Below are 25,194 nucleotides of genomic sequence, written 5' to 3'. Positions count from 1 at the left end.
GCATCTCGCATTGAAGTCCGTGCCAAATTTCGCGCGTCTGTAAATTTTAGCCAATCTTTGGGATTTCGCGTTTTTCTGAACTTCGCATGCTTTTTCCGTTGCCTCTGCAACAGCGTTCGGACCTGTTTTGTGTACCATGGGGGATCAGTTCCATCTCTTACCAATTTATGAGGTATGAATCTCTCAGTTGCTGTTGCTACTATATCTTTGAATTTGAGCCACATCTCGTCTACATTTGCATAGTCAGTTCGGAAGGAATGGAGATTGTCTCTTAGGAACACACATGAGTTGAGAACGTGAGCCGACCAGGAAGATGCTACCTTTTTACAGTAATAGCGTTCCTTCAGAACTTTCCAGGCTCTTGTGTAGTGGTACATATAGATCGGAGGGACACCATTAAACGTTTCATCTCTAATGATCATGGAAAACGTATTTGTGACTCCAATAATTCTTTACCTGTATTTGACTTCCTTTTGACTGCTTGTTCGAGAGGAATGACTTTTTTATGTGAAAAATCTTGAAGCATTGCAGATAAATCAAACGTTATAAAATTATACATCTTTATTCTTCATGTCTTCATATTTATTTCTCAACATAGTCACCCTGGTGACGAACACTTTCTCCCAACTAAAGATCAGTTTCTTGATACCGTCACTGCAGAATGTTTGATTTCACTGACGGAGACACAACCTCACCTCAGCTTTAACCGCTTCTTCACTATCAAAGTGAAGTCGAGGACGGTGTTCCTTAAATTTTGGAAAGAGATGAAAACCGGATGGGGCCAAGTTTGGACTGTATGGAGGATAATCGAAGGCAGAGAAACCAAGGCGGCAGATTGTTGCAGATGTCGCAGCGTCCGTGTGTGGTCTGGCATTGTCATTCTGAAGGAAAGGGTGCTACATGTGTGGACGAACTCTTCGAATGCGTGCTTTCAGGTTTCTGAGGATCTTGTACTACCTTACAGGGTTTTTGGTGGTCCATTTAGGCACGAATTCCAAGTGCCCCCCCCCCCCCCCCCTTGAACAAACCAGACCACTGTGAGCATGACTTTGCCTGCTCATGGTATGGCTTGAACATTTTCGGCGTCGGTGAACCATTTGGCAGGATTACATTAATGCTGTATTTTTTTTTTCTCCGAGTCAAAATGGTAAACTCAGCTTTCGTCGTCTGTCGCAATGTTGTTACGGAACCTACTACACTCACGCTCAAAACGCTAAAGAAATTGTTGACAGATGTTCAGATTCCTTTGTTTCATTTCAGGAGTGAGCGTATGAGGTACCCACCGTGCACATGTTTTCTGCGCCGCAATTTAGCAATGACGTCCCGTACACGCTCCGTGACATGCCACACTTAGCTGAGAGCTGTGTCTGTGCTGTCCGATGATTTTCTCTGATGGGTTTATCAATCTGACAGCGGTGAGTCTCGTCGGTTATCGTACACGGACGTCCTTTCCGAGCTCTGCCACACACGTTGAGGTTAGAAGCACCGTTTCCATCATCATGAGCACGAACAACCTAACGACGCACATTACTGATGTCGATATAATTATCACCGTACACTTTTCTTCTTCAAAGGATTTCAATTGGGGGCATGTTTTCAGCGGTTAGAAACTCGATTACAGCACGCTGTTCCTCACGCGCCGACATAGCTATGTTACACACTGCCATGCTACACGCTGCAATTCTGAGCCGTCTAGCGGCAGAGGGTTCCAAGTTGCGTCAGCAATACCGGGGACAACAGAAAAAAAATTCGGAGGCATTACTTTCCAGCACGTCCTCGTATATGTATAGACAATAAGCAGCAATTTTTTTTAATTATTTGACAGAAATAAAAAGACTACTGATGATACTGTAACATGAGCGAAACATGTCTGAGTAAAAAAGAAGAAAAAATCGTATTCATTATTATATTTGTCATGTGTGTGTTTCAGTTTAATTATCTGTAATCAAACTTACCATATTTTGCATTTGTTTTAACAGATCCGAAGATGCTTAGAATATGAGCGAAATAGGAGGTTATCGTGAAGACAAATATGACAACAGATTTTCGTAAAAAATATTAGAACAATAATACAGCTGTTACGCATTTACCGTGACTTGACATCATATTAAGTTCTACCAATCACAGTCTCGTAGAATGATCCCGCATCTATGGATGCGTACTCTTGCTTAGTGTAAGGAGTGTGTGGCAGTTTACTGTAGCCGTGCTAAAGTGCCTCCATCTGTTGCAGACTGCGGGTCGAACGTGAGCAGCTCCGACTACGGCGTCATCCAGAGCCCCAACTTCCCGCAGAAGTACGACGGGCCGTCGCGGGGCGTCTCCAGCAAGACGTGTAACTGGTACATCAGCGTCCGGCCCAAGCACAAGATACTGCTCAACTTCGAGTACTTCGCCGTCGAGGGCAACCCTGCGGGTAATGGCCGTAGCTGCAGTAGAGAATCCACCCAGTCCACACCTACCGAACTCGCGTTAGCTGTGTTATCACGCCTGATGCAGATGCACTGAAGCAACTACCTTGACAGTAAATTCCTTCTGATCATGATCCCTCAATTATAAGCTGTTGGGGTACAAACAGAAGTACCAGTTCGAAACGGTATTCGGTTAGCCCACTCGCTCTGCGTATGCGTCGAGATATACAGTCCGAAAGTCTATAAAGAGTGATTAATTAAGGTTCTTTTACACAATCAAATTCGTTTTCAGTTAATTAAATTATTCGTAACAATCACCAACAAGAAGACAGCCTCCATAGCTGAGGCGCTAACTTGACTGAGAGGTACCCAGAGAAGAAATCCAAGTATCAAAAGATAGTACCGTATTTGAAAGTGCATTAACGGCGCTTCATTTCGCCTCGGTGGTTGCAAGTATACTCTGTCCGAGAAGTCGGCTTTATCGACTGTAACACTAATTCGTTTTTGTGATTTTGATACTTTGAGGGAAGAGCGTTTATCAAATTTACCGAAAATGTCAATTTTCAAATTATTTTTTATTTATTAGTAGAACGCAAGGACAGTAAGTTACCAAAGTTTCAGTGATGAAATCGCACCCGAAGTGACTGAAGTGTGTGACGCGACCTTCAATATACGCCCACTTTTTGAAGAAACACTTAAATGCTAGCTCGGTGAACAAGGAGTCCGTAGATTACTTTAAAGCATCTAGAGGTCTGCGATATATGGTCTATGATTTTATAGATTATCTGTTGGACAAGGCTGTGTTATATGTACTCTTTGGTTTTATAGATCATCTATTGGACGTTGATGGACACAACAGACCAACAAAGAAGATAGTAGACACTTTTCAAGTGTATTATGGCAAGGCCATCAGACAGAACCTATCCAGTGTAAGCGACATGAAGAGAGCAGTAAGGGCAACATATTTCCACATGATATGAATAGGTGACCGTCTCATTCATCATTTGTGCCACATTAGCTGGTATAAATAATATCTACAGGCTCAGAGGGTTAACAACTCAGTCACAAGAAGAGGCTTCCAAATCGTGTAATGGATGTTGTCAACAGGTTCTTGGCGATCCCGAACTTCTAAAACAGTGTGGCCATGGCAAAACCCAGAATCCAAATGAGACTCTAAATTCATTCATATGGAAACGATGCCATAAAGTCACATTTTCATGAGCTACAGTTGTCAGAACTGTAGCTGGTATGCAGTTCTAGTATTTAATGATGGGAAAGTACGGAGAATGAAGGTGTTAGAGAGAATGCGTTTTAAGATAGGAAATTTCACTCAAGACACCTTGGGAAAAATCTGCAGCTGAAGAGTCCTTTGAAGACCAGGTAAAGGAAAGAAGGTAGAAAGTAAGAAACCGGAAGAGAAGCCTAAAGGGAAAGAGGACCCTGAGTGCAAGTCTGAGACTTTCTGAAGAGATGACCCAAGATAAAACGTTAGGTTGAACTTTGAATTGCATTTCCTGAAAATGACATTTTCTAATGTTTATGTACCTTTTCCTAAGAATCTATGAAGGGTAGCATTATGAAATTTTGACATATTTCTGTAAACCAGATAAACTTTGTCTCAAGAGTAAATTTTGAAATTCGGAGTGTCATCCGATATGTGGGGCAAAGCGCTTGGAATTTTGCATGACTTTTTTAATATTATACCGACAGAAACGTAATTAAAATGTTATTAAAATTCGCCTATTCGACGTATTCAGAAAAACTCATGAGATAAGCTTATGTATGCAAAGAGACTAAACAGAGAAAATTTTGTAGAAATCTCTTGAATAGTGGGAAACTATATTTGGAAATAAAATTTTTTAATTTAATAAAAATTTAAATATACATAATCCAAGCAACTTAACAGTAAATGTGCCAGTTTCATGTAAAGCGTGGTACAAAATTTCATTACTATATTTTCTAAATTGTAGCTTTTCCCCTTGCGCAGTGCATTTCCGTGACTATTAGTATGGATCATACAGTTTAACGTAAGATTTTTCTTTCAACAAGGCGCTAATATCCTAGAAATATCAGATTTTGTCGCGCTCTGGCGACAGATGATCATTTTAGCAGTGTGTTCATTCACAGTTGCTTCTCTTAAATTCAGGCTATGGCATTATCTCAAAAATTATTAGTTTACCCCTTAAAATACTCCAGTTTACGGTATTACAAAAGAAAAAGAATAAAAATATAAGTAAAAGCGAAGAAAATGGAAAGGAGACACGGGAAATGAAAAAAAAACAAATTTATAAAAGAAATTCGACATAATGATGAAAATATGAAGGCGAGAACTTATATCCTTATCTCTGGCAGTTCTTAACTAACAAGGGGACGTTGCCTATTACCCCTCTTCGATTTTCTTCATATGTATAATATCCAACAACAATTTCCTTAATGAGTTCATCTTCACAAAAACTCTCAAAAAATAGATGCTGTAGAGTTCCGAATGGTGTTAGCTATAAAACGTTTCGAACATTGTAATAGAGCCGTCTGTTGCTCTCACTGAACCGTTACATACCCCACCAAATATTCTGTTCAAAATGCTCGAAATATTTAATACTTCACGACGCTCCGGTAACGCAGCAAAATCGACTTTTTTCGACTATTTTTCAGAGATACATCATAATACTTGTCGAAATGGACGTCCGGCCACTGACCTTCGAATTCCATAAGTATGGATAAAGTCAAATTAGTCCCCCTTGCAAGAGTGGATCTCGGTGGCAATATTAATGTACGACTAGGGTATTTTATTTATCAGACTGGATTCAAGATCTGCATGATACATGTGGTACTCAAGATTTTTAAAATCAACTTTGAATCAGAGGTCAAATCGGGTGTTTACTGGAGTTACTTACATACCTAAGTTATTGTAGGTCTTGCTCCCTTCTATACTATTAAGACGTTCTCCTCATTCACGTCACTTTGTATCTTCCTGTCCTGAGTAGACATTACATGGTCACCTCTCACTCACACTCGACCACCTATGGGTAAATAGCGCCAATTGCATTACAGAAATAGGCTCACCGGGCAAAATATTAGTCACACTATTAAACGAGAACACCGATCGCTTTTGAGTGTTGTAGACCATATAGAAATGCTATTTGGCGCATTTGTGACCCTTCGGTTTCTACCGTAAGTCACTGCACGTGAGTGATAGCTATAGGTCAGTCGATTGTATGGAATCAACGCAGTAAGATGATTCAGCGGAAGAGACGTGACAAAGTGGCAGTCAGAAGCTACTGTAATTGGACGTGTCCGTGACCGCACGGTGAATGAAGTAAACCGATTTGTTGGTGTATCAAAGTGGACTGTCCAGTGTGTGTACAAGGAATGGTGTACCATTCGAACTATGTAACACGGCGTATGCACAGTGTCCATAAACAGATCCTAACCACCAGGGACTGTACGCGGGTGTCACGCCTTCTCAATAATAGGTGGTTTCAAATCTAACATGAATTGATGGCGCCAGAGAATGCAGGTCCATTACGACAAGTTTCTAGCAAACATGCTTAGGGATCTGCGTGCATTGGTCATTTGAAGATGGGTGTCTCGCAAAAGGCCATTGACCATAGCGGCACATGTATCTGAAGTCTTCATTGGGTCAAACAACACAAGTGGGCAGTAGTAGATAACTGGAGGTGTATTTTGTGGTCCAAAGAGTAGCGATTCCGCATATTTATTACGTGAAACAAGGAGTCGAGTGCACCGATGGCCGAATGATGCATTTGACCGGCCTTTCAGTTCAGGGACTATTCTCTGTTGTTTTGGAATGTTTTTCGTACCGTGACTAGGACCCGCTCATCCAGGTTACCGTGAACATGAACGACGACGTTTATTTCAATATTCTTGGTGACCAACTGTTGTGTTTTTTTGTACTTCTTCATTATGAATATGCTATGGACACTCCCATCTTCAAAGATGACAGACGTGCTCAGAGGGCTGCACGCCAATGTTCCTAGTTTTTTGACGAAAGCTCAGGCAACCTATTGCACCTCCAATAGCCCGCTAAATCACCCGATCTTAATCCAATCGAAAATACCTACGATCATTTCAAACAGCGAGTGAAGCGCAGCATTCACCATCCTTGCAGTTTGGTCGCTCTACAGGATCTAATCATGAACGAATGACTTCTTCAGCTGGTTAAGGCATATATGACGAAAGTCCTGGATTATAGTTAAACTGACGCCATTACCTAAGCTACAAGCTTGACAGCTACTTCGCTTGAAAATAAAAATGCAACACCCTCAAGAGCAAGATCATTTTATTGACAAGTGAGATAACAGCTAGTGCACCATTTCTGAAGTATATGATATCAAATTCAGATCAAATGAAATACGCATCACAGTTAGGGGTCCTCAAATAGTCACATGGATTCACAAATGTACCCTCTCTGGAGGTAACGCAGGCGTGTATTCTCGAGTGAAAACCATCATACAACAGCGATGGACTGCCCCAATCATCTTGCACCTTTGGTTGAAATCCGGCTGTGGTTCTTGTAGGTCCTGGAGAACGAGTCAGTTCCCGTTTCATTAAGTCCCATACGTGTTCAATTGGCGCGACATCAGCTGTCTTGCTGGCCATGTCAATTGTTGTACTCCACGAAGAGGGCGCTGACTAGCAGCAGCCGTATGTGGCCGTGCACTGTCCTGCTAAAAGAGCACATCACCTTCCTGTCGAAGAAATGTAGAGGGCACTGCTTACTTTACCTAGTAGGAACACCAAACGTGATGGCGAGCTGTAGTTGATCGCCTCCACATCATGAAGCTTGAGATGGGACCTGTTTGCCATGGATGAATGCGCTGTGGAATAGGCACCTCACGAGGTCTGCGCCATCCAAGTGTAAGTCCATCACATGCATACAGACTGAACCTAATCTCATCACTGAAGACAACAGGGCGCCATTCCATTCTCCAGTCAACGCTTCCACGACACCAGAGGAACCATGCTTGGCAGTGTCGTGGTGTCAGCCGTCGCAGGACCGGAGGCACAGACGGTTCGCAACGATCCCTGGTACCACAGCTAGTGCAACATGTGGTACGATTTGCTCCCTGGAAGACGTTCGGTCTGCCACAGCTGCTCTCACAAGGAGTCGTTCTTGACCTGCTACGCGGAGGTACGTCCTGAACGCGGTCTACGGTGTGGGAATGTTCTAGCGACTATTGCTGAAAGCAGCGACGTATCAACGACACATTGTGCCCAACATGTGCAGCAGTCTATCGATATGCCCACCCAGCTTCCCACAGAATCACAATGCAACCCCGTTCGAATGACTGAAGTTGTTCAGCAGGAGTATGATGGAGTACTCTATGAGGAGTATTCTTCGATGGAGCAGTGTAGAGCCCTAGAATGAACGTCGCAGTCACTGTTGACCTCTAAGCTCAGTAGAGTTACTGCCTTTAGAGACAAAAGGAAACGCCATCTGATCGCCAATGACGGTGACAAATGAATCACTGACACTACAACTCCTCAATATCAGAACCTGGTGCCAGTCAACGCAGTCCATGAAAGCGTGTTTTTTCCGGCACTGGGTTAGCTTGATGTGTCCTGTGGCGACTAACTTTTTGTACAGCGCTGTTACAACAGCCGCCGCCTGCTGCGGACACTGCAGAGCCGCCGTGCTGTTGCAGGGCGGGGCTGCCCGGCGGCGGTGGTGCGCCTGTGGTACCGCTCCGACGCGCCGCCCGTCGAGCTGTGCGGCGAGAAGCTGCACGACGAGGCGCACTGGCACTTCCTGTCCGACTCCAACAACATGCGCCTCAGGTCAGCCCTGGCACCAGCCGCTTTACTGAACCACTCTGCTGTCTGATTCTTATTAACATTTAAAAACCCTCGAAGCGACATAGATGACGCTAAGACAAGTAATTTAATATAAGACACATGGGCCGCAAATGTCTGGAAATACCTCGAAAGTGCATGACAAATGTTGAACATGTGACGTCACCAGATGACATACCTCCCTCGCCGGTAGGGGCAGTGCTACAGATCGTTCAGTTAGGCTATTCTGTTTTCGTAAATGTAAACCGATTCGTCGTAGTCTTGTATTATCACTACCGCGAGCACTACCAAATCACATCGGATAATGCAAGAAGGAAAACAGAGTCCCCTAGCAGAGCGATGTGTAGCACTGCCTCTTACGGCGAAGGCAGAATCGACAAGCCCATCCGCTGCACGTTCGACGATGTAAGTCATCTTCTAAAAGCACTTGTTCAACATTAGTCATCCACTTCTGGGTTATCTACCAACATTTGCGACCCCATGTGTCTCAGTATCATTTACATCGCTTCGGATGTTTTTAAACGTTACTACGAAACATCCTGGCAGGCCGGAGTGGCCGAGCGGTTCTAGGCGCTAGAGTGTGGAACCGCGCGACCTCTACGGTCGCAGGTTCGAATCCTGCTTCGGGCTTGGATGTGTGTGATGTCCTTAGGTTAGGAGGTTTAAGTAGTTCTACGTTCTAGGGGACTGTTGACCTCAGCAGTTAAGTCCCATAGTGCTCAGAGCCATTTGAACCATTTTTTTTATCATCCTGCGTAGGTTACTTATTGGCTTTGTTCACCTTCTCAGTATGACTACCCATGAGCTGTGAGGAATTTTCGCAGTGTGTGGAAACGTTTCTTTTGCCTGGTACCCGCATCTTTCGTGGAGTCCCAGTCGCAGAAATTACAAATTCTCAGAGGTGTGCTGTACGCCAGACAAATTGCGCGACCTGCTGCTCCGCATATGTGGTCGGTAACGCTATGGTAGGCCCAGATTAATTCTTACCATTACTATACTATTAAAATAAGTCGAATAGCGGTTTTCAGCGTCCCTTTGATTCGCGAGACAGAGTTAAAACTGTCACTACTGGTATGACACTAACAGATACCCTGTAGCAATCTAACTACTTTCTGAAAGGTTTTGTGATCCTGGATATGTACACCGCTAACTTCATACTCTGCCTCCAGCTAGTTCCTACAAATATCTGCCTACGATCTCCACCAAAAATAAAAACAGGGTATTAGTTCAAACTGAGCAATGAAAAGCGTCACACAAGAAGACCACACTTCTGGATTCCACGAAAACAAATGTAACTTATTTGCTTCTATTAAACCTCAGCATGTCGATCGTTTTTATCAGACATCTCCTCCCACTATCTTCTGGCTCCGCGAATTGCTATGAGGCCTCTGACTACCAAGCACTTGCTCGCTCGCTAAGTAGTACCACTCGCCCAGAGAACCGGAAAATGACTGAGCCAGATTTCATGTCCGTGCGAGGGAAGACACTTCTAACTCTTTTCAAACTTTGCTGTAGTGACAGAAAGCGCCGGTTTAGCGTCTCCCCCTCCCCCCCTCCCCTTCTATTCTCCCTTAGACATCACCTATACATCCTTGGGCTCTTTGTAAGCTCTTTAAGAATAAATCTAAATCTAGAGATCGTGGAAATGGGTTGTTTATTCTTTTGAAATAAGTACTACACAGACATTTCTCTGCGATGGAAATAAATTTTAGAATCTTACTTCAGTGTTAAGTGCGAGGGTGATTTCATAAGTAAGCTAAAAAGCAAGAAAAATGTTTGTCTTATAAACAACTAACCTTAATTTTCGACACAGTCTCCTTTACGGGATATACACCTGGACCAGCGATCCCCTAGCTTTCTCATCTCGTCGGAAAAATAGGATCTGCGAAACTCTGCAAAGTACTGGTTGACTACAACTATCACTTTCTCATTTAATAAAAATTTCTTCCAGCAAGACAAAGTTTCAAGTTGGACTACAGAAAGAAGTCACTTGGGCTAAGTCTGGTGAGTAGGGTGGATGAGGAACCAATTCAAAGCCCAGTTCTTGAAATTTCATCATCATTGTTATCGCTGATGTATGGGTGTATTATACTGGTGAAGGAGCACTTTTTTGTCTGCCAATATTGGTCTTTTGTCAGGCAAAGGAAGTCTCACTAATTTTTATATGGCGGTCTTGCATTACTATATCATGGATTTTACCAATGGTTTCCTTTTCGGTGATCTTAATTGGACCGCCGGAAAGCGCTTCGCCTTCGGCGCTTGTCCCACCACGCTTAAATTCATTAATACAAAAGTAATGATGGTACAGAGCCTGTGTGAATTTCATCCATTTCTGTTTTGATTTGAGTGACAGTCCAATCCTTTCTTCGAATGCAAATATTTCGTAACGTAACGAAACTCGCTTTTCTCCAGTTTCAGTCGCAGTCGACACTTTCAGACGAACGTCAACAGTGAACAGTATGCTGTACTTTGTTGAATTTGAACATACGATCCTTGGAATAACCAAACTTGCTTACCAAAAATGTTCCATTCTTTTACGGAAATTTACCAGACTTATCAAACCATCTTCATATTAAAAGAAGAAACAATTCATTTTCTTTGTAACTCTTAAGATCTTTAAAACCTATTACTGACAGCAGAAAGACCCAGACGTATTGTTTTGTTTTATTTTGAATAAAAATGTGCTAACTATAAAACTATGTGGAAAGAAAGAAAATATTAAGTTTCTATTGTTTTTGGTTCTAAATGTTAGCACGACATGTGAAGCATCTCCTTTAACAGGTTCGACTGTTCAGCAAATTGTAAGACACAGCGTACTGAAGTATTCCTTGTTACGTACCTCCTACATCCGAGTGGAGTGTCACCGACTGCAAACTGATCCACAAAATTTTAGATATACCAGCCTTTCTGCTAATCAGCTTCAGGAGCCAAATGCAGGCATTCCAATTGGCTGTTTCCTGTTCCTATTAGCAGCATTATTCTGCACGGTGTTTCGTCCTGGCAGGACTTAAAGGTGCTGGAAAATAACTTGCCTTCATGTATAGCTCACCAGCCCTTAAGCTTGCACAGTAATCCCCAACCACAACCTACTTCCTAGACGGGAGAAAGCCCTTCCTGCCACCATATACTGGAAAGCGACCCTACAGTAACGCAGAGGACGTGTTGATGGGCGCGACCAGGACTGACTTCTTAAACTATAAGGGAGTTTTCTGAGGCCACTTGGAACTACTTTTAGTGGAGTGTGATGCTCCCAGTTCTGGATAGCATCCAACAGCTCGACTGAGTTGGCGAACTGACGACGGCGTAGGTCCGGATCAGATAAAAATCATACGGGCTAAACCCCAACGACTGACTGTATGTGGCAGCACTTTAGTCTAATGTGGTAAGCGTCGCGAAGTTTCTTGCTTGTCCATAGGGTCATAGTTCAATACTAGTCGACACTAATTTTTTTCCATTACTTCCCGCTTTTTTATCTTTGGCAACGATTTGTACATGTAAAAAAATGCTATGTGGCATCAAGGTTTGGGGTCCACACTGATAGCAGGTCCACTTATAAGAGACTAGGTAAGTCATTTCAAAGATCAGAGTAAGGTAAGGGCATATAACTTCCAATAGGACTATGCCTAAAGCATTATAGTGCCCTAAACCAACCCTGAGGAATGCTTTATCTCTTATGGTGGCGGATGAGAAACATTCTAGACGTTTCTTTTGAGACGCACGACGTGATACATTACACTTTCCGAGAAACATACACATTAAGATTAGGCTGGATTTCACTAGATACAGTGTGCGATCCATATGACAGTAGTAAGTATATCCCCACTGACAAGCGCAGTTGGTAGTATACCCAGTTCTTTGAACACACACTTCTAAAAGACATTTTTCGATGTACACCAAAAATAATTCGTACTACAAGCTTTTGGGCAAGGAAAACAATATTTGAACACCACAAAAAAACACATTGCTATTTAAAGAAATGCGGTATCTGAAAACCATTCGTCCGAAAATTTGAGCAAGAAGTACATGTGGTCTGCAATTAAAGTACGAGGTGCATTCAAGTTCTAAGGCCTCCGATTTTTTTTTCTCCGGACTGGAAAGAGATAGAAACATGCGCATTGTTTTGAAATGAGGCCGCGTTCATTGTCAATACGTCCCAGAGATGGCAGCACCGTATGGCAGATGGAATTTTACCGCCAGCGGCGAGAATGAGAACTGTTGTAAATACTTAAAATGGCGACGTTTTCCTTACTTGAACAGCGTGCAATCATTCGTTTTCTGAATCTGCGTGGTGTGAAACCAATTGAAATTCATCGACAGTTGAAGGAGACATGTCGTGATGGAGTTATGGATGTATCAAAAGTGCGTTCGTGGGTGTGACAGTTTAATGAAGGCAGAACATCGTGTGACAACAAACCAAATCAACCTTGGGCTCGCACAAGCCGGTCTGACGACATGATCGAGAAAGTGGAGAGAATTATTTTGGGGGATTGCCGAATGACTGTTGAACAGATCGCCTCCAGAGTTGGCATTTCTGTGGGTTCTGTGCACACAATCCCGCATGACGACCTGAAAATGCGAAAAGTGTCATCCAGGTGGGTGCCATGAATGCTGACGGACGACCACATGGCTGCCCGTGTGGCATGTTGCCAAGCAATGTTGACGCGCAATGACAGCATGAATGGGACTTTCTTTTCGTCGGTTGTGACAATGGATGAGACGTGGATGTCATTTTTCAATCCAGCAACAAAGCGCCAGTCAGCTCAATGGAAGCACACAGATTCACCGCCACCAAAAATATTTCAGGTAACCGCCAGTGCTGAAAAAATGATGGTGTCCATGTTCTGGGACAGCGAGGGCGTAATCCTTAAGCATTGCGTTCCAAAGGGCACTACGGTAACAGGTGCATCCTACGAAAATGTTTTGAAGAACAAATTCCTTCCTGCACTGCAACAAAAACGTCCAGGAAAGGCTGTGCGTGTGCTGTTTCACCAAGACAACGCACCCGCACATCGAGCTAACGTTACGCAACAGTTTCTTCGTGATGACAACTTTGAAGTGATTCCTCATGCTCCCTACTCACCTGACCTGGCTCCTAGTGACTTTTGGCTTTTTCCAACAATGAAAGACACTCTCCGTGGCCGCACATTCACCAGCCGTGCTGCTATTGCCTCAGCGATTTTCCAGTGGTCAAAACAGACTCCTAAAGAAGCATTCGCCGCTGCCATGGAATCATGGCGTCAGCGTTGTGAAAAATGTGTACGTCTGCAGGGCGATAACGTCGAGAAGTAACGCCAGTTTCATTGATTTCGGGTGAGTAGTTAATTAGAAAAAAAATCGGAGGCCTTAGAACTTGAATGCACCTCGTACTGGTAATAAAACCCACAACTTTGACAGCGTCATAATTTACGCGTGGACAATCGAAGTGTACACTCGTCATTTTCAGTACTGGATTAGCACCACAACTGTCAACACAGGTCGCTGGCTATGGCAGTGTGAACATGTAAGTTAAGGATATCTTATTCCTTTTCGCCTACATTCGGAAAGTTAGTTACTTTTTAGTGGCGAACTTTTTTTTTTCCTGAATTGCTTTACTCAACTTCATGTAGTTTTCTGGTTCAACCTGTGGACTCACGAACCGAGTCGGCATTTTGTTGACAGCAGATACGGTCAAACTCTCAATTTGTGCCTTTTCTTTGCTGAAATGTTTTCTCCAGTTGGTCTGATAGCAAGCTCATCCGTGGAGGTAGTCATCACGCAAACAGCTAAGAAGAATCCTGCGTTAATATAGCTTTTAATTTCTAGAATCTCTTACTAGTCTCAAAAATCATAAAAAATGGTTCAAATGGCTGTGAGCACTATGGGACTTAACATCTAAGGTCATCAGTCCCCTAGAACTTAGAACTATTTAAACCTAACTAACCTAAGGACATCACACACATCCGTGCCCGAGACAGGATTCGAACCTGCGACCGTAGCAGTCACGCGGTTCCTGACTGAAGCGCCTAGAACCGCTCGGCCACACCGGCCGGCTCAAAATTCATAATTTATTTGCCACTTCATTCTCCGCAAGGAAGCTAGATGATAAATTTGGAAACTGATATAAAATTTGAACGTCCATCCCCTCCCTCCCCCCCCCTCCCCCAACCCACCATCCCGACAGTTGGATCGCGCCCAGTCGTAACATAACATAGCGGAGACCCCCGTCCAGCCAGCGGTTGTACTGATTTTACTAGCCCACATGCTGAAGGTTCGAAGATTCGCAAAAGTATCGGATACTGTCGCCTTTATTCACCGCGCCCGTTGGTCACGTTTCTCTATATTAAGACGGAGGAACTACGATAGGCCTATATGCATAATGTGACTCTTTAGGAAATTAGTATGTATCACCTCAAAAGCGGAAAATATTCGACAAGAACTGGAACGAAAATCTATCGTAGCCTTGTTTGGAAACCATTTCACGATTCGCATCGTGCGTGATTTCACGAAAAAAGCAAAATCGGAACAAGGCAGTCCATAGATCACTTAGGGCCTGCGCTTCCCAAACCCAAGTCGTGCCGTAACCACTTCCCCGCATTGCTCTGTGGCCAACGCAAATGTTGCTCTGGGTGGCTTTTCGCGCTGGATTTAACTCCCTTTCCGTTAAACGGACAGTCAGACCAGATTATCTGATTAAAAAGTCCTTATTAATGTTGTAAAGTGAACTTAAATTGCCAATTTACTCTCGTTTATCTCTTAGAACCTGATCTTGAAGGACAGCTGTTCATTGAGGAAGAACGTATTTATTGCACTGGGTACACGACATCCACTATGCAGCGTTAAAACGGGGCAGAACGGTGAGAGTATGTATTTTCTTACTATTTTATACGGCAGCTTGGAAGGTACAACAGATAAAAAAATAATTTTAAAACAAATTAAAATCCTATCTGCTGGACCACTTAGCAGGTGTCAAAATGTATATGGAGAATCACGTAAACTATTTTATTTCCAGAAATTTCGAATAAATCTAAACAAGGTTTTCGACAACTAATTATAAGTACAGGTGTCAGTAGCCCCACACAATGTGCGTTACTTTTTTTTATCAACAGAGTTGTTATTATGAAATGGTACTAAGTACTTCTAACACTATTTGAAAAGATTTAAGCGTTCTGCATCTAAATTTTGGTTTTCTTGTGGTTTTCCAATTTCACTTAAGTAATCGTTTGTATGATTCATCTGCTAACAGTAAGAGGTAAGATTGTTTTAATACAGGACGTGCTTCAATAAAAAATACGTTTAACGCAAAACAGTTTGGTGATACTTCGAAGGATTCAGTATGTAAAGTAAAGCTTCAGTTTTAGGTATTTCCCCCTAATCATACAAATTACAATTTACATTACGGGCACGATTATTAAGATCATATTACATAAACCAGGCTAGCCTAAAAACACAAATATACCTATTTGATGGTGTTGAAACATGTTTCTCAGTACAAAGCATCCACTCTTAATACTTGCACGAAAGAAACAAATTGCAACGAACAAAAATATCATCAATTCCCACATTTGTGGCAACTCATTTTGTAGCAATATTTTATTTTTCATCTTCTTACCTAGTGATATCATGACTGAAATTTATATTGCCTTATTTAAAAACGGGGTTTTATGTCACGGTAGACAGAAGTTACAATACGGTAGTAAGAAGACATTGTAAATCTTTTTGCTCGTCTTGATCGCAAAAATTCATAATATAGTTACCAGTTCCGATAAATACTTGCCATCTTCAAACCCAAAAGTGAGAAGTAAAATGGACTGTAGTGATCTGTAACTGGTTATTATTTGCAGAAAGCAGTAATCAGAATGTATGTCTGTGAGATTAACAATGAAATTGAAAAAGGTTTCATCTTTAAGTTCCATCAGTCTGCTCCAAACTGACTGTGTCATGACTGCATTAAGACTAATTTTTTTGTTTAGAAATACAGAAGTACTATTCTCAACGACCGCGTAATCCACAAATAAGTTTGATTGTTACTTCTGAGTGAGACGTAAACTGCGGGAGCTCCTCAGTGATGAAGAGGGTGTAGAAAAGCATTTCCACATAACTCAAGGAATTAGAACCCCCAGGGATGGCAAGCGGCTTACGAGAGATTACAAAAGCGGGAGAGCGAGCTATGTCAAAGGAGCTTTGCAGAGTTACCGGCGAACTTCAGTGGGGCAAAGTTATTTTCAGGTGAAAGTGGTTTTATCACAGTAAGCAGGCAGGTAACAATTTAATAAGCTTTTCTCATTTTTAAAAAAACTGAATTAATTGTTACAGGCTCACTGATGTCGCGCAGGTAAGCAGAACAGCGGAAACTGACCTACAGCAAAAGAGGCAATCAATGCCTTGTATGCAATAGTATCTACTCCAGATAAGTACACGAGAGTGGTCTCCATTAAGTCGTTTTCAAAAATGTCACCATCAGAAAGGGGTAAATTATTTCTTCCGGTTTCCATACTTTCAGTTATTAGCAAATTGCCAGTTGGCTTCTGTCCCGGGCTCTTCGGCCAACGTTTGTTTGATAATTTTTCTGACGTTTCGCCAGCACAAGAGGCTGGCATTGTAAAAGTTTCAACCTCCATTACCGATGGTAGACTGGGATCGAGTTCGAGGCCACAGATCATATGTACCTGGCGCGCCAACGTCAAAGAGCTTTGCCGTGACCATTACCGCTGCGGTTCTCCCCCTGCTACATGTAACGGTCGTTCTCTGCAACACGGGACTCCAGGATCCGTTCACCTTAAGGCTTTCTTCTTTCCTGTTGGAGCTATAGTCATATTTGTGTATTTTTATACATTCCCTGAACAAACGGCTCCAATAGCTCTTCTCTGCAGCAAGAACTTCCGTGTCGGCGAATTTCACTATGTGGTTGGCCTCACATTTTTATGATTAATTTCCGTTTAATTTTGGAGCATAAATCGTATTTTTACTGTATAAACCACGTTTTATGTCGATACTGTCATTTCTTGTTGCTTTAGATGCGAGTAATGCTGTGATGTCGGCGAACTCGGATGTAGGGATGTAGACGTCAGTAAGGTAACCGAGCATATACACTTTTCATTTGCTTTTTTTGTTTATCTTGTGCTTAACCACTATCACCAGAAATCCACGAGAATCGAGCATGTGCTATACAACTAATATACACCATATGCAGGATGCTGACGGATTTATAGCGGTAATCATTATTTGCGCGGTCTGAGGCGCTTTGTCACGGTCCGTGCGGCTCCCCACGTCGGAGATTCGATTCCTCCCTCTGGCATGGGTGTATATGTTGTCCATAGCGTAAGCCAGTTTAAGTTAGCTTAAGTAGTGTGTAGGCTTAGGGACCGATGACCTCAGCAGTCTGGTCCCATAAGACCTTGCAACAAATTTGCAAATTTTTAATTAGTATTTACATCTTTAATCAAAGTAATTAATCTGTGGTCAAAAGAATCTTCCAGTTGCATACTAACGAGGAGAACACGGAAAGTATCACACCCCGATTTCCCAGGCACTTTTTTCAGTGGAAGAGGAACCACATTAAGCGTACACGTGTCATGGCTTATCCGTAGATACTTGACCGTTTCTGAGAAAACGACCGTCAAAGTTTTCCATGTAGTTTAGATGCATTTTAGGACGTGACAAGCTCAGCCCAAGTGGTGACATAATGGCTAGCGTCGCGGCCTTTCACTTTTGCGTCCGGTGTTCGAAACCTGATATTTTCTCGTTTATTTTATTTTTTCATTTATCTTCTCATGGCCTTAGAAGATTACTACACGAATGTTTCATATTACGTTACGGGACACGTGCGTTATTTAAACTATAAAATTACAACTGGGTCTCATAATAAGTGTCACATTTATTGTATAATAAATGTGTGTGATATATTCAGTGGTTACAATCTTTTTAAATTCTCATAATTTTATATTTCATAACGAAACATATTCTTATATTTCATAACGGATCATATTGTTATATTTCATAACGGATCATATTGTTATATTTCATAACGGATCATCTTTCCGAAAACTAACGCTTCTAGTTGATTATGGATCAAGATGCACTACAGGGATTGCACCGAAGACGATTTCAAATTATTTTCCATTCATTTCTTGCTTTTTTTCTTTTCTCTTTTTTTTAAAAAATCTTTTTTTTTAAGCAGACATACAATTGGTAGACGAATAAGGGCAACTATATTTCAATATACACTGGAAAACATTCGTGCAGTAATCTTCTACGGACATAGGTAGGTAAATGAAAAACAAAAGCAGAAATAATAATTGGGTCTCGAACACGGGCGTCAAAGTGAAGCCGTGGCGGTAGCCACTGTGCTGCTGCTGCGGTTAGATTGTCTGGCTAAAAAGTACATAAATTACCTTGAAAACTTAGACCATCGTATTCTCAGAAACGCTCGAGCTTCTGCGGGTAAGCCGAGACACGGGTTCGCTTATTTGGACACCTATTCCACTGAGCAAAGTTTTTGGGAAATCGAGTTACGCCACTTGCCGTCTTCTCTTTGGAAGTACAGTTGGTAACCATATTGTCGCAAGCCAGTGCCCAGCAAGACGCTACCAAAATAAAGATGCATCTTCTGTTTGCTTCACCTGAAGATGAGCCAGAGAAAGCACGAAAACTAATTTAAGGGTATAAACAAATATTTCAAAGGTGACTGGGCGCAGTTTTCTGTATCGACAATTATTGTATCTTCATTAGCGTTAAATATTCGTCTGAGTTAATTACTCTATTCTCGTATTATCAATTTCATAAATTTTATGCTTCCGAAGATATGGCTGATGGCCACCGTAGCTATGTATGGACTGAATTTCACCAACTCCTGACGATTTCTTCATATTTTTGCAAGCTTCACGAACAGTATCAACAGCTGTGTGTTTGAAAGGATTATTGATTAATTGCATTTGGTTGGTAGTGACGGGGAGGTGTGGCCTTGTTGCAGCTTCATCTCCGCCGACAAGGCTGTGGGCGCCGAGGGCTTCCGGGCGGTGTGGACGGAGGTGCTGGACAGCGGCGCCTGCGACCAGTTCTCGTGCGCCGCCTCCAACTTCTGCATCGCCAGCCGCCTGCGCTGCAACCGCGAACCCAACTGCGGCGCCAACGACCGCTCCGACGAGGCTGGCTGTGAGTACTGCCCGCCTGTTCTCCCCCGACCCACTGGGCGTGCGTTTCGTTTGGAACATCAGCTCCTACTCACATTCGAGAATGAGAATGGAATCTGCAGGTTTCCTTCAGGGGAATTTAGTGTCTCGGTACAGAGTAACTGCAGTTTGATTTCTTATTGTTATTTATCTTTGTATCTGTACTGTACTAAAAATGTCAGCCAAACTGTACAGATGTCGGCAGTATGCGCTGTCTTCTTTGGAAAGAAACTTGTTCCATTCCCTCACGGTACTTGCTGTTCACAACAGCATTGCCCACTTTATTCTTTGCCCTCCAACTTGTATTTGGGACTGATCTGTTCTGTCTCGCATATTTTTTACTGGCAGAGATAGTTGCACATCACCACCGACACAGAGTAATATGGAAACGTATATTGACGAATATTTGGCAAATACGAATTCAGTGAATGCAATGGAAGAGCGGCAAAAGGACTCTATGCTGAGCTTATCCCTCAGCGAGGGGAGCACTACAAACACTTTCCATTTGTCTGAGAGCTTTTGCATTACTCTGCCTTTGTTTCATCTTTCTGGTGTGTGTACTCGTATATTGCAGGCTTTTGAATGTATTTTCACAGAAACAAAGGTAACTGGGGCAACAAAGTGATTAATTCGCAAATTATACCAAAATGCTAAGAAAACATTCCTGAACAACTTCCGATATTTTGTCGGCGGAGTTTGGGTTCACCACATACGAACAGGTCCATCTACTACGACTGTCATAAGGAAAGTAATTGACGACTGCCTGAGAAAAAACATACTTAGACACAGTTAGTTACGGGAAGTCTGTGAACTGCAGGAACAATGTTTCGTATTCTGTGAGGAGAACAGAAACCAAAGATACGATGTTATATTTTGACAATTTGTAGAGAGAATATTAGGAGTGGCGGTTCTGTGAGAAAATAATCAGAATGCAAGCTATCCCGACGAACTTCACTGATGAGGCCTTCTCAGATGGCAGCATCACCTTGCGAGCAGCGTTTCAACATGTCTCTTACGCGCCATCATGGAACTTGTTGAAAAGTTGCTTCAAGATGCCGCCGCCACTTTATGCAATGGTTCCGTCTGTTTCGGGACTGGTAAGGTGATACGCATGGCGAAGAAAACAGTGGATACGATCAGGAAAAGAGTACCAGAAGAGTCTGTAGTTTTTTTCTTTTTGTCATCAGTCTTCTGACTTGTTGGGTGCGGCCCGCCACGAATTCCTCTTCTGTGCCAACCTCTTCATATCAGAGTAGCATTTGCAACCTGCGTCCTCAATTACTTGCTGGATGTATTGCAATATCTGTCTTCCTCTACAGTTTTTGTCCTCTACAGCTCCCTCTAGTACCATGGAAGTGATTCCCTTATGTCGTAATACATGTCATGTCATCGTGTCCCTTCTCTTTATCAGTGTTTTGCACATATTCCTTCCCTCTCCGATTCTGTTCAGAACCTCCTTTTCTTGACCTTATCAGTACACCTAATTTTCAACATTCGTCTGTAGCGCCACATCTCAAATGTTTCGATACTCTTTTGTTCCGGTTTTCTTACAGTTGTGGTTTCACTATCATACAGTGCTGTACTCCAGACGTACATTCTCAAACATTTCTTTCTCAAATTATGGCCTATGTTTGATACTAGCAGATTTCTCTTGGCCAGAAATGCCCTCTTTGCTATTGCTAGTCTGCTTTTGGTTATTTTACCGCCTAGGTAGTAGAAGTCCTCAAATTAAGGCCTATGTTTGATACTAGCAGATTTCTCTTGGCCAGAAATGCCCTTTTTGCTATTGCTAGTCTGCTTTTGGTTATTTTACTGCCTAGGTAGTAGAATTCCTTAACTTCATCTATTTCGTGACCATCAATCCTGATGTTAAGTTTCTCATTACTTTTGTATTTCTTTGATATACTCTCAGTCAAAATTCTGCATCAGACTGTTCATCGTTCCATTTAGCAGATCATGTAATTCTTCTTCACTTTCACTCAGGATAGCAATGTCACAGGTACTTTCACAATGAATTTTAATTCCACTCCTGAACCTTTCTTTTATTTCCGTCATTGCTTCTTCGATGTACAGGTTGAACAATAGGGGGCGAAAGACTACACCCCTGTCTTACACCCTTTTTAATCGGAACACTTCGTTCTTGGTCATGCACTCGAATTTCGAACTTCTTGCACCATTTTACTTTGTCGAACGCTTTCTCCAGGTCGACAAATCTTATGAACATGTCTTGATTTTTTTTAGTCTTGCTTTCATTATCAACCGCAACGTCAGAATGCCTCTCTCGTGCCTTTACCTTTCCTAAAGCCAAACTGATCGTCATCTAGCACATCATCAATTTTCTTTTCCATTCATATATATTACTCTTGTCAGCAACTTGGACGCATGAGGTGTTAAGCTGATTGTGCGACAGTTCTCGCACTTGTCAGCTCTTGCAGTCTTAGGAATTGTATGGATATTTTTCCGAAAGTCGCCAGACTCATACACCAACGTGAATAGCCGTTTTGTTGCCGCTTCGCCAGTGATTTTAGAAATTCTGATGGAATATTATCTATTTCTTCTGCCTAACTTGATCTTAAGTCCTCCAAAGTTCTTTTTAATTCTGATTCTAATACTGGATCCCCTATCTCTTCTAAACCGACTCCTGTTTCTTCTTTTATCACATCAGACAAACCTTCCTCTCGTAGAGGGTTTCAATGTATTCTCTCGACCCATCCGCTCTCTCCTCTGCATTTAATTCCCGTTGCACTCTGAATGTTACCATCCTTGCTTTTAATGTCGCCGAAGACTGTTTTGATTTTCTGTATGCTGAATCTGTTCTTCCGACAATAATTTCTTTTTTTATTTCTTATCATTTTTCTTGCAGCCATTTCGTCTTAGCTTCCCTGCACTTCCTATTTATTTCATTCCTCGGCGACTTGTATTTCTATATTCATGAGTTTCCCAGAACACTTTTTTACTTCCTCATTTCATCGATCAACTGAAGTATTTCTTCTGTTACCCATGGTTTCTTCGCAGTCATCTTTTTTGTACCTATGTTTTTCTTTCCAACTTCTGTGAGAGAACTTCAAGCGTATCTCGTCATTCCTTAGCACTTTCGTATCCCACTTCTTTGCTTATTGAGTCTTCCTGTCTCATGTCTTAAACTTCAGCATACTCTTCTTCACTACTATATTGTGATCTGAGTATGTAGTAACCGATAAAATGTGCAAAAAGTGGAAGGGACACTTAAAGAATATCAATGATTCATAAACATTAAATCATCGAGCCGCTTTTTATGTTTCATGAATTGTTTTTCATGACAAACCTAGTTCGGATTATCGAAATTTCTGTGCTTCTTGGTTACACAAATTTCTTCCTGTCCACCGTAAGAACCACAAAATGTTTCAGTTGTCATGCTCTTGTTCCTGTACTTAGTCGAAGTTGGTCGCTTTGTTCATCGCTATATTACTGATGATGATAGAAAGATTCCCCCACCAGTCACCTGATTTTCATTCTAAGAACGTTACAGTCAGTCTTTTGGGTCAGCAAAAATCTTATAATGGTCAGTTCGCGACGCGAGCCACGACAAACATATACACCGAACGTTGAAAAAACTGTGAAGAGGAATTCTAAACACACGATGTGGTAAACTGAATTGCAACCTGGATTTACTGAACGACAAAGATGCTCCACCCACTTCAACGAAAATTATACAACTATTGACAAATTTGATTTTTGAGTATCCACCGCACAGTCCTCATATGGCTCTTCCACAACTAATAATGGGCTATCTTCACAGCGGTTTGCAGACTATGAGGAGAAAGTGAGACGATAATTAAGACAGCTGGAGCAGAAGTTCTTTATCAATGGTATGCAAAAGGTTGCCCACCGTCGCCATAAATTGTTTTATACGTCAGGAAAATATATAGGGAAGTAGCATAAGGTTGTAGGGTGAAAACGATATGAACATGGCTTTCTTGTCAACTCTCTCGATTGCCTGATAAAGAACTCACGGAATGAAACCTCATTTTCTTCCTGTTGATTAGTGGTTATTAACCACTGCGCTAATATACGGCTGCAGCAAGGTTCAAATCCTGCACGCCCATTAAAATTCTTCGTTGCATTCCTAAATCGCTTTCGGTGATTCCTTAAATAAAACGAACTCCTACCAAACAGGCCTTCAAGGCCCAATGGTACCGACGACCGCCGTGTCACCCCCAGCCTACAGGATGCGGATATGGAAAGGCACACGGTCAGCACGCTGCTCTCTCGGCCACTGTCAGTTCCCTCCCATGTGCCCCAACATTTCGTCTCTTATGATTTATATACTGATACTCTCTGATACCTCCTTCCTACAGATTTCCTTTGGACAGGTGTTTATCTATAGCGGATATGGTGTTGCGCTTTCTAGAAGAATAAATATGGTGACGTACAAGAATTTGGCAGTCCCTGAGCTCGACACAAAAATGGACGAAGGTAAGGGTTTTAACTTCAAATCGATGTAGGGGCCATTGGAGAAGGATGGCTAGCCCATTTGAATGGAACACGAAATCAGGCATAGACTTGTTGAATCTAGTATCTTGGTAATGCCTTTAATTAATTTAGGGATAGCACGGTGAGCCTACAACTGGGAGGCCCAATGAAGACTTTAGTCCAGCTCCTCGGATCTGATGTATAGATTCATTACCATTGCATAGAACGCATTATTAAAGGTTGATGTTGCCCAATGACCTGTCGTCCAAGAGAGACTACAGTGTAACATCTCGTAGACACCTGTGATAACGGGAGGGCCACAGCTTCAACTGGAGAGAAATGTGGAACGAATCGGCCTTGGCCTTCTTGGCTTTCACTTATGGGGTGATGTGAGTCTCTCTCCGTCTAGTAATGAAATATTTTCTGTAAAAATATACTTGTCTTTCAACGTTGTTCCCTTTTAGGTCAAATCACTGTGTCCAACTTTTTTCCTCAGTCAATTTTATGGCAAAAGTGCGATCCTGGAAGATATACAAAAACACAAGGAATGCAATTTTGTCGGCAGCTAGTACAGAAATCAGACTGCAGTTGTAAGAGTGACAATCTACCCAGGTGTTATTCAGTCTGCATTTAGAGTAGGTAGTAAAGGAAACTAATGAGAAGTCTGGGAAGAGAATTAGTCCTCAACTTCAGTATGAGAAATGAAAGGTTGAAAGCTTCCCGATGACACTGTAATTCTGGCAGACAGCAAAGGATTTGTAAGATCAGATAAACGAAATGGGCAGTATTTTAAAAATAAGTTACAAGATGAAGATAAATGAAAGTAAAGCAAAGGTAACTGTGTCAAGACAGATAACACAGGTGATGCTGAAGGAATTAAATTAGCAAATGAGACACTGAAGCTAGTAAACGAGTTTTGTTGTTTGGACAGAAAAATATCTGAAGATGTCGAAAAGTAAAGACGATGCCGGGAAACGTGTTATTACAGACACATACCAGTAAAAGGGACTGATGCGTCTGTGTTTCACATTATAGGGAAAAGAATATTGGTGGAAACTAACCTAACTGTGGTATGAGATACAGCTACAGTGTGGTAAATATTACGTAACACCAGATCATTTTGAAATAAAATGAGAGTGAAGAGAGAGAATGAGAACTGTTCAAGAATTAAATCATTTATCACAGTACAGCACTTTCCTTATTTCCTTATGTAGAAACGTGGACGATAGAACAGTACAAACACGAAGACAACGAAGTATTTTAGATGTGGTACTACAGAAGAACGTTGAAGATTAGATGGGTAATCGAGTAACTAATAACAGGTGCGAGTAATTCATGGAATCTCGGAGGAAAGAAACTAATGGCGGCACATC

At 42.1% G+C, this 25,194-nt stretch overlaps 1 protein-coding gene across 1 annotated transcript in view; it reads left to right on the top strand.

Moving 5' to 3' along the window:
* LOC124595116 (cubilin-like) overlaps positions 1 to 25,194 on the top strand; it is a 1,106,483-nt gene that overhangs the window by 1,058,077 nt on the left and 23,212 nt on the right. Inside the window, exons 11-13 of the mRNA XM_047133714.1 lie at positions 2,231 to 2,413; positions 8,075 to 8,207; positions 19,171 to 19,352. Coding sequence (XP_046989670.1) covers positions 2,231 to 2,413; positions 8,075 to 8,207; positions 19,171 to 19,352 — 498 coding nt within the window. The remainder of the gene's footprint in view (positions 1 to 2,230; positions 2,414 to 8,074; positions 8,208 to 19,170; positions 19,353 to 25,194) is intronic.

The sequence above is a fragment of the Schistocerca americana genome, chromosome 2 (assembly GCF_021461395.2).
Source record: "Schistocerca americana isolate TAMUIC-IGC-003095 chromosome 2, iqSchAmer2.1, whole genome shotgun sequence".
NCBI classification, from domain to species: Eukaryota; Metazoa; Arthropoda; class Insecta; order Orthoptera; family Acrididae; genus Schistocerca; species Schistocerca americana.
Note: the sequence above shows the minus strand (reverse complement) of the source record. Positions and strands in the feature narration are given on the sequence as shown.